General features: G+C 43.1%; 1 protein-coding gene across 1 annotated transcript in view; it reads right to left on the bottom strand.

The window, feature by feature from the left end:
* Positions 1–4,211: 4,211 nt before the first annotated feature.
* LOC117830433 (glutamate receptor ionotropic, NMDA 2C-like) overlaps positions 4,212–15,578 on the bottom strand; it is an 87,221-nt gene continuing 75,854 nt past the window's right edge. The window contains exons 14-17 of the mRNA XM_034708546.1: positions 13,526–13,686; positions 11,311–11,498; positions 8,282–8,514; positions 4,212–7,079 (exon numbers count right to left, since the gene is read on the bottom strand). Of these exons, the coding sequence (XP_034564437.1) occupies positions 5,541–7,079; positions 8,282–8,514; positions 11,311–11,498; positions 13,526–13,686 (2,121 nt within the window). The 3' untranslated portion in view covers positions 4,212–5,540. The remainder of the gene's footprint in view (positions 7,080–8,281; positions 8,515–11,310; positions 11,499–13,525; positions 13,687–15,578) is intronic.

The raw sequence follows: 15,578 nt of genomic DNA, 5'->3' as shown, positions 1-15,578 counted from the left end.
TGTGTGTGTGTAGGAGATTATTTGAATGTGTGCATGTTTTTTTATGTGGATATTTTGTGCGAGTCCGTGTTTGTGATGTCTGCAGCTGTCGCAGGTGCTCCATTGATGCTGTCGTATGCACAACTCTCATCTTTCATCATGAAGAAAGACGGGCTCTTCATCAGATCTGATGCAACCCCCACCCATGAAGCCAACACACACACATACACACACCAACAAACAAACGTATGGAGCTTTCAAGGCCACCAGATACATTTTGACTGAAGTGGATCAGTTTTTGTTTAGGGCGCCCAAAATAATTGCACGTTTTTCTAACATCAACCACAATGGAACCTAAATAACTGGCAGGTTATTTTCTAACAATCTCAACATGTTTCCTTGCTTGTTTCCAAAGTAACCCCTGCGTATAAATGCTGTTTCTCATCTAAAAAGCCTCCTGAAATCGATCTTCTCTACAACTGCTGTTATGTTGTAATACATCACAGATAGATCTGTTAGAACCACAGACTGTCAAAGACATGAACGCAGGCTCAGTGACGTCACCCATTGGTTTGTGAAGAGGGGTTTTGAAGACCAAAGATGGCGGTCACAATATTGGAAATGCTAACTCAACCTAACTTGCAGTCAAACAGGATAAAGAGGTAGAGCTGAGACAGGCGTTCGGCCTCCTAGCAAACAGCTAACATGCCCTTGTGTCGGCCAGTCACCTAATTAAGCTGATCTTTGCACAAGTCTTCACGTACATTTACAATCACAATGGATGAGGTATAAAAAAATCACCCCCTGTATGGTGCAGATGTATAAAGGAATGAGGAAAATATCTGTTTTTTATTACCAGGCTGTAAACCATACATTTTCAAAGGAGGCCCATGCCACCTCTGGCCCCTGAACACACCCTGCTGACTTAATGTGAGAAATATCTGTATTAAACTGGTAAAAATTAGCTGCTTAACTGATGTTCAACAATGTAAAAAGAAATGTGACTCTTGGGAAATTGGGGCCTTGAGTGATCAGAGTGTTTACTGTCTGATGGTTTCTGAAAAGAAAGACTTCCTGTTATTTGCTGGAGAATCTCTGGATGATGGGGTGTGATGTACAGTTCATGAATGCTTCTTTATAGCATCCTGTTCAACATATAATCAAGAGTACTGTATTCCCTTTTCAGTACATTAAGAAAATATTATATTGAGGTTTCAACAATCTCAAACTGACCTAGTGCCTGCAGGTCACAGTTTGGTGAAGTGAATATCACCACATCATCTGCGAAGGAAGAAATTCAGCACTCTCCTCTTTTTAGTCGTGCCTTGAGATCCTTTCCATATCACAAATAGAGCTAGATGGAGGCCATAGACTGTATAAAAAATGGACGTAGTATCCCCCATCTGTTTCTGAAGCGCTATTTTGAGGCCAATCGGCGGCGGCAGCCATATTGATTGTGATGTAAAGAGGCGGGCTTTGAGCGTCCTAGCCAACAGCGACAGTGTTCCCGCCTGTCAATCAAGTCAGCTGTGCCTCTCATTGGAAGATTGTAATCTCAATATCTTCAAAATTGCAAAAAAATTAACCCCCCCCTCACAATGTGTGCTGATCAAGAAATGAGCTATCCAGACTACACTCGTCTTTTGTACCAGACTGTAAAAATGTTTATTTCTGCTGTAAAGATCAGCTTTTTTGAATTGTCGTGTATGTGGTTTCCGGTACTTCCGGAGCCAGCCTCAAGCGGATCCTCAATGAACTGCAGTTTTTAGCACTTCCGCATTGGACTCATATTTTTAGACTGGAGTTTGCCGCTTGGTGGAGGCCACCCCCTGTTGGAAACACAGCAACAACTCTTTCTTTTGATACAAGGACCAGATTGACTGATAATCATGGCTCATTTTTTGATCTCCCATACCCCAGCAAATTCGTACTTATTACTCCACACCTAAACCGGCTTCTGGTAATGCTATGATCACAGTCCACAAGTTGTTGTGTAATTCTTGAACAAATACAAAACAAACTCCAGTCAGTGTTATATTTTCAAATAGATGAGACATGGCTGTCATGATTGCTTTCTCATGAATACTGAGAGTGTAAAGAGATATTTGACATTTGAGTATAAAAGTGCAGTTATTTTGGAAAAATTATTTGTTCCAAAAATACAACGTTAAATTCGACATCAGTCCCGTAACATTAAGTTTGTCTGGCTTAATTGTAGCTCTCTATAAATAGCAGGTTTAAAAACAGCGTCGACTGAAGTGAGGTTAGTCTTTGTTCCTTAACACTAAAGAAGAGGACGTCAGTAATGATGACCCAGTTAACATGATTATGCTCTGTAATGGAGATGGAGATAGTGATCTCCTACTGCCCTTCTTTCCATACACGAAATATCTGCACAATAAAGTGATGAAATCCACCTTCAGCTGCACAAACCCGGGGTTATTTAAGGCCATCGTGTGTTTACAGCTGAGTCTTATTTCTGCTCTTCACAGCTGGAGTCCAGTCACCTTAAACTCTTAAAATATGTGATCTGTAGCCAGGTTGAGGATTAAATCAATATTCTGGTCCAATCTAAGGCGATGCTCCAGTAACAAAGCACAGAGTAATGGGAAAATCAAAGCACTCAATGTTTGGAGTCTCCGGCATTACTCATCCGGCCTCCTGAATGGAGTCTTATCTGGTCATGACAACAGCATAGAGAGAGAGAGAGAGAGAGAGAGAGAGAGAGAGAGAGAGAGAGAGAGAGAGAGAGAGAGAGAGAGAGAGAGAGAGAGAGAGAGAGAGAGAGAGAGAGAGAGAGAGAGAGAGACAGAGAGAGAGTAATTGCGATGGCAACAGGTCACCTTCAGTGAGAGGAGTTTATCGCCACCTAAAGTAGTTTCAGGCAAACACTGCTGGGATTTTAAAGACAAGACATGTCTGAGATGCCTTCGGAAAAGTTCAAGAGTGTAACAGCACATTTAATATCGGAGAATAGAATGATTTCCGTTTGACGCAGTCTCCCGTCTGCAGTGTATTTGTGTCAGTCACCATCTGACATGTGACCCAGACACCAGAAGGATATTCCTCCAGGATGCCGCAGCAGATGACTGACCTCCATATGACGAGATCAGAGAGGGAGGTTTTGATCTTCACCTCCTGTGCTAATCTCCCCCCGTCTATCTCCTCATTTCCATTTGTCACAAGATAGTTTAACATTGTGTACAATCTGCTGTCCTGTATGGTTAGATTCGGAGATCAACACCAACATCACATGCTATAAAGTTCAAGTTACAGCCAGCAGCTATCCAGCTTAGCTTAGCATAAAGATTTGAACCTGGGGGATATGGCTAATTCTAAAAAAAATGCAGCTAACAACACCGTCTGAAATCAGTTTTTTTTTTTTTAAGTTAAGTTTTTTAGGTATTTTTGCCTTCATGACAGGACAGCTGAAGAGAGACAGGAAACATGGGGAGCAGAGAGCAGGGGAAGACTTGAATTACATGGTAGCAGCTGGGAATCGAACCGGCGACCTCTGGGCTATAGTCTCTATGTGGGGCGCTTAGACTGCTATGCCACAAGCGCCCCAGAAATCACTATTTTTAAACTTTGAGATTTTTATGGATTGGAAAAAAACACAATTTAACGAAGTAGCAACTTTCTGGGCTAAAACAATGAAGCCAGTGTGAAAGTCCCAAAGCTGCAGTTCCTCTGGTGTCCACTTGAGGCTGGCTCCAAAGGGGAGTCAATTCCCATAGTGGTCTATATAAAAAGGCCCCACTTTAGAGCTAATATCATCGTTTTGCCAGAGTGGTTAAAATAAGAAATGCTCTCCACAGCTAAGGGTGTATTCTTGACGACTGCACCAGATGAGAATGTAGGGTTGGAGGATTTAATTTGAAAACACAAAATAGACTCATAGATCCCAAAAATATAAAGTATGATATTATTTGTTTTTTAAGTACACAAAAACAGTGTGTTTATCTAGTATAACTTCCTGTTATTTTTCATATAGCAATATAGATTAAGAGAAATAGAAAATAGAGCCCTAAAAACTAGCTAGCTCTAACTTCATCATTAGCATACAGGCGTGACAGTGGCATCAGTGTCCCCCTAAAACTCTTGGTATGAAAGTTAATAGTTCAATTCTAAAAATATCAAACATTTCCTTCCACCACTTTTTTTAAAGATCATATTTCCTTCCACAAGACAAGTAAAGTTGGGGCTCCATAAAAAAGACACACACGTGCATGTTCATCCAAAAAGGCTCTTTAATTGATCTAAGTGATTAATTACAGGGTGAGGGAGCCAGGTAATATAGATACTAGAATAGCTTTCAAATACCTCATTTAGTTTGGATCATATAACAGTTTGAGGGAATGGGGAGGGAATATAAAAGAGTGGAAAAGAGGAAGTGATGAAAATTTTATATAGGCCAACTGAATATAGGCCAATCTTTCTGAGTTAATAGAGTAATAACACATATTTCAGTAAATCCGCAACAGCTTAACTAAAAGAAAAAATGTGCCAGAAGTGTGATTAGAAAATTTTAAGAGTGACTATAAATTCCTATCATATGCAGAGTACATGAATATGACACTAACCAGCCTGAAATAACACGTTTTCTCTATATCGATATAGTATTAAGATGCAGACTTGACTTAATGTGAGGCCCTGTGTGATGTTTGTGCTGTACTGTAGCCTCAGACTGAGACCCAGGGAGGAACGAGAACCCATGGATTAAGACACCTTGTGCTGGACAGTGCTTTTCCAATACTTTCATCTTTTTGCAGATTGTGTTCATATGGACTCCTTTACACAAAGTCTCTGACTCATCACTAAATCACCAAGACTTGAAGGGTTTAGCTCCACAACATTATAAATCTTTAAAGAAGATACCTGAAATTCATTAACAGATGTCTCAAAATGATTATTTCATCCTAGAAAACTGCTGCTCTTCTGTATCAGGAGACAAAGTGTTTTAATATTGATGAATTTTTGGAATCAAACTCTTCACATGTACGTCACGGCTGTCTTTTAAAAATCTTGCTACAGTTGCTACTTGTTTTTTGGTGGCTGTATTTAAGGACACAATCCCGAAATCCCTTCAGTGTTTCTCCCCAGCTGTAAACGGTTTCACGACTCCACGACACTCAAGACTGAACCCCCGACCATCCACGATTAAATATACACAACGAACACAGCATGAAAACTCTGGTTATAGTTTAACCATGCACCAACACTGCGGACTGTTGTAAATCTTAGTGCACATTGAAGCACAGAGAACAGACAAGCGTTGTCATAGGAAAGGAGCAAGTGAGTGAAACCTGCCAACTCCAGCTTTCCACAGCTTCACTGAGGAGAACAGTGCTGTCTTCGCTTCTCACTGTAGTGAACATCAAATGAGTCCGAAGTTGGTAAGCCAAACTTCTTATCTCCACCGCACAAAGTCACACAGAAACTCCACAACAACTTCAAGTTAACACTTCCCCCCGTACAGAATCCAGCCACTGATCCCTCTCTGCAGTCTTTCCCTCGTTTACTCCACAGTATCCATTTTAGACGCTCCTTTCGGTTTCCCATCAGACCTCTGACTCGAGACTAGACACCCGTCGCCAGGGACGAAGAACACAGGGGCTCCCAGTGGGCTGTACCCCAGCCCCCAGACCCGCCTGGGCATCTGATCCAGTCTGGGATCCCTGATAGACCCCGTAAGCCCCATAGACACTATCCTGGTACAACAAAGCCCTCTGGCTTCCACATCCCCCTCCACCACAAGCCAGCAGCTGGCACACTGGGTTGCCAGAGGCCTGGCTGTGGTGCTGCAGGTCCAAGGGGCCGTGATAGAAGGGTAATCCGGGGTATGAGTTCAGGTAGTGGGCGTACTGTCTGCTGAGCAGGCTTGTGGCTCTCCGTACCATCCCCCGTCCTAACCCTGTCCCCTGTCGCACTGCTTCTCCGTACGTGGGGAGGTGGGTGGAGTTGGAGTAGCGCAGCCTCTGGCCCTTACGCCCATTAGGCCTCCTCTGGTCCTCCCTTATGTGGAGGTAGGCCTGGTTCCGTGGGAGGCACAGGTTGTTTCGAAGGTGAGCGGGGTTGTAGGGCTTTGTGGCGGTGGTTGGTGTAACAATGCATGGGAACAGGTCTGGCAGGGTGGATGGAGACTGGCTTGATAAGGATGACTGGGACTCGTCGAGCTGGCGCATCTGCTCGCTGCCCCAAGTGGCTTTGAGGAAGGAAGGGCGGCGGTGCCTACGTCGTCCTCTCAGCACGAGGTCCTCTGGAGGCCAAGAGCCGTAGTTCTCCACCCGAGGACACATCCCCTCTCCAGGGTAGATGCTCTCAACGCTTGGAGCAGAGATGTGGTTCTCTTGGAGGTGGTTGGCTTTGAGCTCACTCAGAAATACCGGACTTTTGTTGCTCTTGTCCTGCTCCCTGTGTAATCTCCCCTCTAAGTCCCCCTCATCGTACTGGAAACTCTTGGACCTCCGTTTCCGCCTGGAGAAGGCCGCGGGGATGTTTTGGTTTAGAGGCGAGGACACAGGATGAGAGGCGTAGATGTCAGGTAGCTGGAGATCAGTGTAAGGTATGAAGGGTGAGTGAGTGTCCACGTAGAGTCTCCCGGTGGTCTGGTAGTGGTGCGGGTGCTGATGGGGAAGCGGTTCGCTCACGGCGAGGTGAGGGCTGCTCAGGCTGGACACAGGAAGCTGCCGATCATACAAACACGAAGAAGAGTGAGTGGGCAGCGTGTAGCGCAGTGGCGTCGGCCTGCTCATCCCTCGCTGCAGTTTCAGAGAGTTCACAGCAGCCAGAGGAGGAGTGAGGGAGCGCTGGGGAAGGGTGCAGTGATTCTCTGTGATGTACGCGAATCCTCCCGGTACAGTCTCTGCAGCGATTGGTGGAACACGAACAGGCAAGCTGCCGCCATGACGGCTCAGATGCTCAATGGTCTTAGTGGCATGGTCCAGAGACGTCTCCACATTGGCGGTGGAGACCAGGTCCTTAGCAGTGCGAAGCATTTTCAGCATGTTTGCTTGAGCGTAGTTGGAGGTCAGATCCGGTTTGGCCAAACCAGATTTATGCCCAGTCTCCTCCACTCCATTGCAGCAACTGTAAATCCCCTGAGAGACAAGAGAGAACGACAAGAAAGAGTAAATACGGAGAGAATAGAGAGTGAGGAGAGAATGAAATGGTAGAAGCAAAGTGAAGTATAAGCTGCCTAATCGTTTGTAATTAAATCAATAGTTACCCACAGACTGTTTAACCTGGAGACGACCTCAAGTGGTCCTTGAGGGACAATTTCACAGACGAGATTTCAGCCAATTTGTGAGTCTCAAAGTGACGCTCTACCTCCATGCTAATAAAAAACCCCACCGGCAGTTGAGTTTAAAAACTTCATTAATATCTAATTTTACCACTGAGGCGAGACTTAGTCACAAATTCATTATGCATTCTCCCGGGACTCAAAGAGAAGCTGTTTTTAAGCTGAGAGGATTGCCCCAATAAACGGACACACACGCGCCTTAAGTCCCCTGCAGAGGAAAGCGTCTCTAACTGCTTGGACAAACACAGAGCCAAATCCCATGACTGTTCTCTCCTTACAGTTGGCTGAGGGAACCTGAAAGAGCCAAATTTAATTTGGCCCTGGGGGCTGTCCCACACGGATTAATGATTAGATAGTCATTTAGCCCTTAATCTGATAAAACTCACATCCAGGCACAGTGGTGTAATTACCCAGCAGAAGTGCACACAGGCTGCGGTCCATAGACATTTCCATGGCTGTTTAACTTCATCCTGAGATTCTTGCTTCAATAACCACATTCATACTCGACAACATCGACAATCTAGGTACTGATTTAGGCTAATTGCGAGTGAAAATGAAGCAATCAAAGTGAAATGCTGAGTAACTGCTGCCTCTGTGGCCTTCCATCCCTCCTCTTTCTCCTTCCCTCTCACTCTTAATAAGACTGTAGTGCTATTTAAGCTCATATTTTAACAAGGCCCTTTAATGACACCATTTAATGACATGCAAATACAGACCCATTTGCACCAATCTGTTATCACATGAAAGCAACTTCATGTAAAACAGCACATTAAACGGAAAATGAACCGAGCAGCCAATTAAGAGTCAAAATGATCTGCCAATCTTTCAATCACTCAAACAGGCCGTTACTGAACCAATCCAATTACAGCCAGCCGATCAGTCATTCAGATCAATGTGTAAAAATCAGTGAGGCACAGCACACGTCTTCAAACCAAGCAATCAAATATCTATGAGCTGTCCACTTAAAGAAACAGATCAACTATTGCGTGAGACTCTCACCCTGCTGATGGCCAACATGAAGTCCACTTTCTGGGACTTGTGGATGTAGTGTCGGAGTTTCCAGTACAGCAGGTGCTCACAGGCGAAGACCAGCAGGCTGAGGCCCATCGCCACCAGTAACATGTAGAAGACGCCCGCCATGTTGTCGATGTCCAGCTTACTGCTCATCACTTCGTTCTTCTCGTTCTGGCAGATGCCCGACAACCAGACGGTCTCCAAACGCTGTGTGTCTCCTGGAGGGACGGAGGGGGGGAAATGTAAAAAGCTTGAGAAATGAAACAGTTCAGAGGATGAGCTGAAAAGAGATTGAGGCCCAATTACAGATTAGCTATTATATGTTTTGTTCTCTAAGTTTGTTTGCTGAAACAGTTGACCTCAAGGCGAACATTGCAAAAAGATTCCCATTTTTCACATTGGTTAACATACTAGGAGGGGCTGTGGATTGGTAGTAGAGAGGTCATCGCTCAATGGAAAGGTTGGGGGTTCAATCCCAGCTCCTGTTGTCCACATGCTGTAGTGTCATGGGCAAGACACTTCACCCCTAAACTACCCCTGGTGGCTGTGACATCCACGTGTGAATGGGATTAGTTCATACTGATGAGCACTTTTCACAGCAGTCTCTACCATCAGTGTATGAATGTGGCGTGATTGAATAAATGTGACGTGCAATGTTAAAGCACTATAAAATAAATACAGTTAATTTACCATTAACATGACACAAAAAGTCCAGTCATTACAGTAGAGCTGCTCCAGGCATCTCTGAGTCCCTGATCAGTGTAAAGTCACTCAAACCTTTAGTAATCATGATAACTGCAACAATGTTAAAAGTTGTGACATTTATGTTTAATTCAAATGTATTGATTGATTTTAATAGATTTTTCTGACTCCTATTTATTTAATTGTTTTACTATATTGATAACTATTTCTTTTAATTATTTAATCAAAATAATTATAATTATTTATTTTAATTTTCTCTTTTGTTTTTAACCACTTTGGGCTGCATGCTTTCATGTATTAAAGGTGCTATATAGATAAAGATGTGTTATGAGCGTTACATATCCCCTAAAACAAAACCTTAAGGACAGACAGAGGTCACAGTGTGGGAAAAAAACAAACTGCACTTAATAAGAAAATTAAAGGAAAAGAACCCTTCTGTTTTCTGAAAGATGCTGTTGGAAATATGACTTCCACTAGTTTTATCAAAAGATAGACAAACAAAGAAATTTAGCCAAAAACGAAACAAAAAGGAAAAAAGGAACAGAACTCATGTACCCAAACACATTCATCAAAGAAAGCCAACTGAAGGTGTTGACCCTCTAGTGCAGGGGTTCCCAAATGTTTGGTTTTTTTAAGTTATCTAAAAAAGGTACATTTTACCCATTACAGTAAATAATATTGACAAAAATAGTAGCTAAACTTGAAATAAAACCTTGAAAATAGAAAATGTAATGAGTTTTCTGCCTTTCTTTTTGCCAGCTGACTCCTAAGTTTAGGGTTAGCGAACAGTGAATTATCAAAAGCATCAGTAGCAGCAGGTTAATTCATAACGGCACAGGAAACACAGCCACATGCTCATATAGGTTGGCTAATTTTCTGCAGACTAAATGAAGCCACATTTAGTCACTTTGAGGGACAGTGGGGGTCGTGAGTCTTTGGCACCTATATTTTTGGGGGTCGTGGGCTGAAAAGTTTGGGAACCCCTGCTGTAGTGAGCAAAATCCAACTGAACAAAGAGATCCAGCCTCCTTATAAAACCTCTCTCCGCTGATTGACACCAGCTGAGGGAGATCACAGGTGCTCCCAGTAGTGCCTGATGAGTGAGGCAGCCTGTGGACCAGATTTGGATCTCCATGCAAACACGCAAAACACGTTATTCAATATAACAAACTAGGACCATAACATGAGTTATGAGGTGTGTCAACTGTAAAGCCCTGGAAGAAGTTGAGCTGAATGAGGACAGAAATGTCAACATATATGTTCCTGTGGATCTCCTGCTCACTTTGTCTGACATAACCTTCAGTGGAAATGCTCAGTCTTAATGTGAATTATAATAAATACAGGCTAATGTTTTAACTTGTCCATGAATTAAAATGCTCAGTTTAATTAAAGCAACTACTTTCTTTAGCTGTATAAATAGATTTTATGTCAGCTTGTTTAAGCTTTTGGTTGGTTGATAATAAGCAGGATTATGTGTGGTGAGCAGGTGGTAGAATCCTGACAGGGTGAGCAGGACCAAGGACCCAGACATGAAGGAGACTTCCAAGGTCGACAACATAAATATCTTTAAACTAAAGCTGAAAGTAAGTTGAGCCATCACAATGAAAAACAAACTTGTCTTTTTCTTTCCAGCTGCTTTTCTCTCTCTGTGTTCTTTTTTCAGCAGGCCAGGAAAGCGTTTTTAAATGAGGAGAATTTACAGCTCTCCTATACCTCTTATAGCCATCATTACCACATGAGTTCCTCCTGCAGGTCTCCGAACAGGTGGCCACCTCTTGAGCTGCGCTATCCTCCAGTGGCCTCCAGGGAGCACGGCCCGTTTTATCACTCAGCTACCGTATGTTGCCCACAAACACACCACTTCTTACATCATCATGGAGAGCTCAGAGTGGGTCAGAGTGTATGTGTATGTGTGTTTGTGTGCGTGTGTGTGTGTGTGCGTGGGGCACGCTCTTAAGCTCTCAGAGGAGGGAGGATATTAACTCCACACCAGAGGCCCTCATGGTGAGTGTGTTAGTGTGTACATAGGTAGGTTGGATGTGTATCTGTGTGTGTGTGTGAGTGAGTGTGTGATGGAGATAATCATATCCTTAACACTTCCTGCTGTTCTGCAGGATATTAACTCTTCCCTGTAAGCCCATTACCCTGCTGATACCGCACACGCCGAACTAGACTGTTGCCAGTTTCATGATCCACATGCCATGTGTCATAAACACAAACAGAAAAACAGAGCGATGTTTAAGAGTGTGTGTTTGTGTGTGTGCAGGTATGGTTTGTGTGATGTATCATACAGGGTTTGTGTCAGTGCCCACCGTCTCCGAGAAACTGCAGCAGCGCCAGGTCTATAAGCCGTTTCCAGCGGGAGTCCTTCTGCAGAGCGATGCCGTATCCCGTGGTGGCAAACACTTTCCCGCTGCCGATGGTCACCAGCTTGCAGCCCTCATCTTTCCCCGCCATGTAGTTCAAAACGGCAGCGTCGTAGATGAAGGCATCTAGCTTCCTGCATGCATGAAGACAGACAATTTAGACATCATGTTGAAACAGGTGGTGATGTGTTTAAAACCAAATATTCAGTGTAAATGTTGGATGTTAGGATGTTATGTTGAAGGTGAGCAACTATTCAAACTGTGTGTTGTAGTAATCTCAGGAGGAGACTCTGAGTAGCTTATTTAAAATGTCACAAGAGAATTACACGAGCAGAACACAAGACTTCCCCGATTTGTAATTTCAGTTTTGAGATACTTAAGAATAATAATAATAAATAATAATACTGTTATTTGTAGAGCACTTTTCAAAAGCCAAGTTACAAAGTGCTTTACATGGGCAGCAAAATAAAACAGGCAGATCATAAACTCACACAAGTCAAGATAAAGAAATAAAACATATTTTGAAAGACATAAAATTCCCCTCAAAGAACTATAAGAATACAATAGTTTTGAAATATATTTCTAAGGGGCGCTGGTGGCCTAGTGGTCTAAGCGTATTTGTATTAGTAATCCACAATAAACCTCTGCCTGAGGATCTCAATACACGCGTCAGCTTGTAAGGTACTAAAAGGTCTGTTATATAGTTAGGTTAAAGGTCCTGCTCTGCTCTTTGTTGTTCCAGATTGTCTTGTTGTTCCCTTTTCAAATATCAGATTTGGGATCAAAAACTGATGGCTACATTGCATAATTCGTCATTTCAAGTAAAGAAAGACTGGTGAACTCAATGACGAAGATTTTGTAGCACGGCAACAGTGGAGGAGGCTTCTGGAAAGCTCTTTAATCGGAGGAAAGAGGGCTCACACGGAGGAAACTTAAAGAGACAGTAGCTTAAATTAAGGGTTTTTGAAGACACCAGACAAATAAATAAGAGTTCTGAAGCTGTAACAGAACTACAGACGGGAGATGATTCTTTTTTTTTTTTTTTTACATAGACTGTATAAATAATGGATGTAGTATCCGTGACGACACCCATCTGTTTCTGAGCGCTCTTTTGAAGCCAATCGTTGGCGGGAGCCATATTGGAAAGGCTGAACTCATCCAAAAGAGTGTGAGGTAAAGAGGCGGCCTTTAAGCCTCCAACTGTCGCGTTAGAAAAAAATTCACCCCTGTACAGTGCGTGGCGATAGAGAAATTAGCTAGACCAAAGCCGTCTTTTAAACCAGGCTGTAAACATGTTTATTAATGCTGTAAAGATCGTCTTTTTTGAATGGGTGTCTATGTGGTTTCTGGTGTTTCTGCAGCCAGCCTCTAGCAGCTTCTCGATGAATTGCCGTTTATAACACTTCTGCAGGGGCTTCATATTTTGATACCGGAGGTTGCCGCTTGGTTTTTTAAAGACCCTATGGTTCTGCAAACAGCTGCCCCCATCTCTAGAAAACTCTGAAAGAGGTTCTTAACTGAACCAGTTGGGCCACAGAGAACTTTTTCCTTGTGGAGTGGAACCCTTATTTCTCAGTTCTTTGGCACACCCTTGGGGCAGACATGTTTTAAGAGCTTCTTGCTGAAAGATTCTTAAAGGAACTAAAAATGGTTCTTGTATGACAGAATCCATTTTTAGTCCCACTAAGCACCTTTGTTTTTCTGAGTACTTCTCACTTAAAGGATCCTCCACTGCCAGAGTGGATCATGTTCCAACCCATCAGATAAAAATAGTGTTAAATGAGCTAAAATAAAAGGTCACTAAATATTTCCCACTGCTCCAGAAAAAGTTTCTGCTCTCCAAAAATAAAGAGTGTGCACAGTTTGTAGTTTCAAAATGTGCAAAATCACCTCAGGTATTTTGGTATTTTAAAGAAGGGATGTTTGACAGCACTTTTCTTTGCAAATGAAGCTCCGGTAGTCATGATCTTTTCATCTAAAAATACAACCATCATGTTGGCCTAATTCACAAATAGAAGCTTAAACACAAAGAGCTTCAAATCTCTGCTGCATCACCTAAAATATGATCTTTTGGTGTTTTTATGTCTTCACTGACAAGAGGATCTGTTAAATATAACCTGTTATATAATCCTGTAAACAGTTGATATGTCAGGGACTGTACCCGGTTTTCAGGCTTTCCAGCGCTTCTTCCACCCCCTTCTGGTTGTATTTCATCATGTGCATGTGCATGTCGGGATAGTTGCTGCGGATGTTTCTCTCCGTGCTCCCGTTTGGGACTGTCCCGAAGCGGAAGGGGGGATAATGCTCGTGTGGCTTCTGGAACTGTGGGGAGAAAAAGGAAGAGGGGAAAAGGGAGGGGGGAGAACATATGTCATGTGAAAAAGGCAGGCGAGAGAAGTTTGGTTAGGAGATGGGGGAGAGAGAAAGGAGTAGGCAGAGACTGAAAAGACACAGGGCATACACAAGAAGGATGGGAGAGTGAAAGAGACAAGGAAACGGTGAACCTGTGAGAATTAAAAGAGTCAAGTAACAAGTGGAGGAGGATAAAATAAACTTGAGTGGGAGGAAAAAGGGAGGAGAGGTATGACAAAAGGGTGAATAAATAAGAGAACAGGGAGGATGGTGGAGAGAAAGAAAGACTGCAAGATCGGGGAAAAAACAACATAAAATAGAAGAGAAGAGGACACGGAGGAAAAAAAGAAAACGAGAGGGCCACAGAAGCATGGACAAAGATAAGGATAAAGAGGGGGATGATTAACGAGGGCAAGAGTAGAAAGGGAGAGAAAAAAGAGAGGAAAGGAAAGTAAAAGGTGCAGATAAATAGAAAGGGGATGAAAATGAAGGAGACAAGGGAATAAAGGAGACAAGGGTGTAAGGGGAAGGGTAGGAAAGAAAATGGAGGAGACACAGGTGGAGGGAGGGAAAGGAAAGGAAAGAAGGAAGATAAGGCAAAGGGAGGAAAGGAAAGGAAAGGAAAGGAAAGGAAAGGAAAGGAAAGGAAAGGAGGAACACTGGGGAAGAGGAAAGAAAATAAAGGAGGAAGACAAGGGGGAAGGGGTAATAAAAGAAAGGAAGAATACAAGGGGAAGGGGAGAGAAAGGAAAGGAAGAAGAAGACAAGGGGAAGGGGAGAGTAAGGAAAGAAAGAACAAGACAAGGGTGAAGAAAGGAAGAAGGCATGAGGGAAGGGGAAAGGAAAGAAAGAAAAAGGAAGATGACGAGGGGGAAGGAGAAAGAAAAAAGAAAAGAAAGTGGGAATGAGTGGAAAGAGATATGTAAGGGGACAAGGGAGGAGCAGACACGAGAAAATTAAAGGACAAGACAGGTGGGAAAGAGGAGGGGAAGTAAAGCAACAGGATTATGAGGCAAAGAGCAAAATGAAAAGTGGAAGAATAAGTAAGGAAAGGAAAAGAAAAGAAGGAAAAGGGAAGGAAAGAAACAGACGAGCAGGAACAATTGCGAAAAAGGACAAAGAGGGAACAGAATGAAGAAAGAGGATGAAGGAGGAGCTACACAATCCATTATAGTCATCCCAGTTCAGTTTACTTCATGACAGCTCACTTTGATTTAATCTGATACTACTCTACAAACACCTTCAACTCATTCCACTGCCCACAGGTGATCCTAATCCAGCTCCATCTGTGCCGATCGAAGTTCACATTTCTCGAGCTGACGTAGTAATGCAGGCCGAAGCAGAAAAACGTCTGTTAGAGCTCAATTAGACTGTAAACGGCAAAGATCCATTCATCTTGGTTACGGCATTGACCTTTTGAGCCGAATGCAAATGAATAGGCCGATCAAAAAGCGAGCGTGTGAGTGGGCGTGAGTATGCGTGTAAATATAATCACTCTTCAGCTGCGGCTCAAATGGATTCAGCTCAGATACAACACGTCCTTTCTTTCGTCTTTATCAATCAGCTGTTTGAACAAAAGCCCAGAGCACTGAGACAAAGCTGGAAATACAAGTCTGTCGTGATACAGTACCCCAGTTCATTTAAAGGACACTTCATGGGGACTGGAGGTGGGATCAAAGAGCCAGTCTTTAGATTGGGAGGCATTACAGCTTGCTCTCCACTCTTCATAAACAGTCTGCAGAGTTAAAGGCAGAATGACAAGTTTGTACCAGTGTCTTTTATCCAAAGAAACCCTGCAGACTCTCTGTACTTTCTTATCTTAAGAAGATTAGGTGTCACTTGTCATGTAGTTGTGTTGCCCC

The sequence above is a fragment of the Notolabrus celidotus genome, chromosome 18 (assembly GCF_009762535.1).
Source record: "Notolabrus celidotus isolate fNotCel1 chromosome 18, fNotCel1.pri, whole genome shotgun sequence".
NCBI lineage: Eukaryota > Metazoa > Chordata > Actinopteri > Labriformes > Labridae > Notolabrus > Notolabrus celidotus.
Note: the sequence above shows the minus strand (reverse complement) of the source record. Positions and strands in the feature narration are given on the sequence as shown.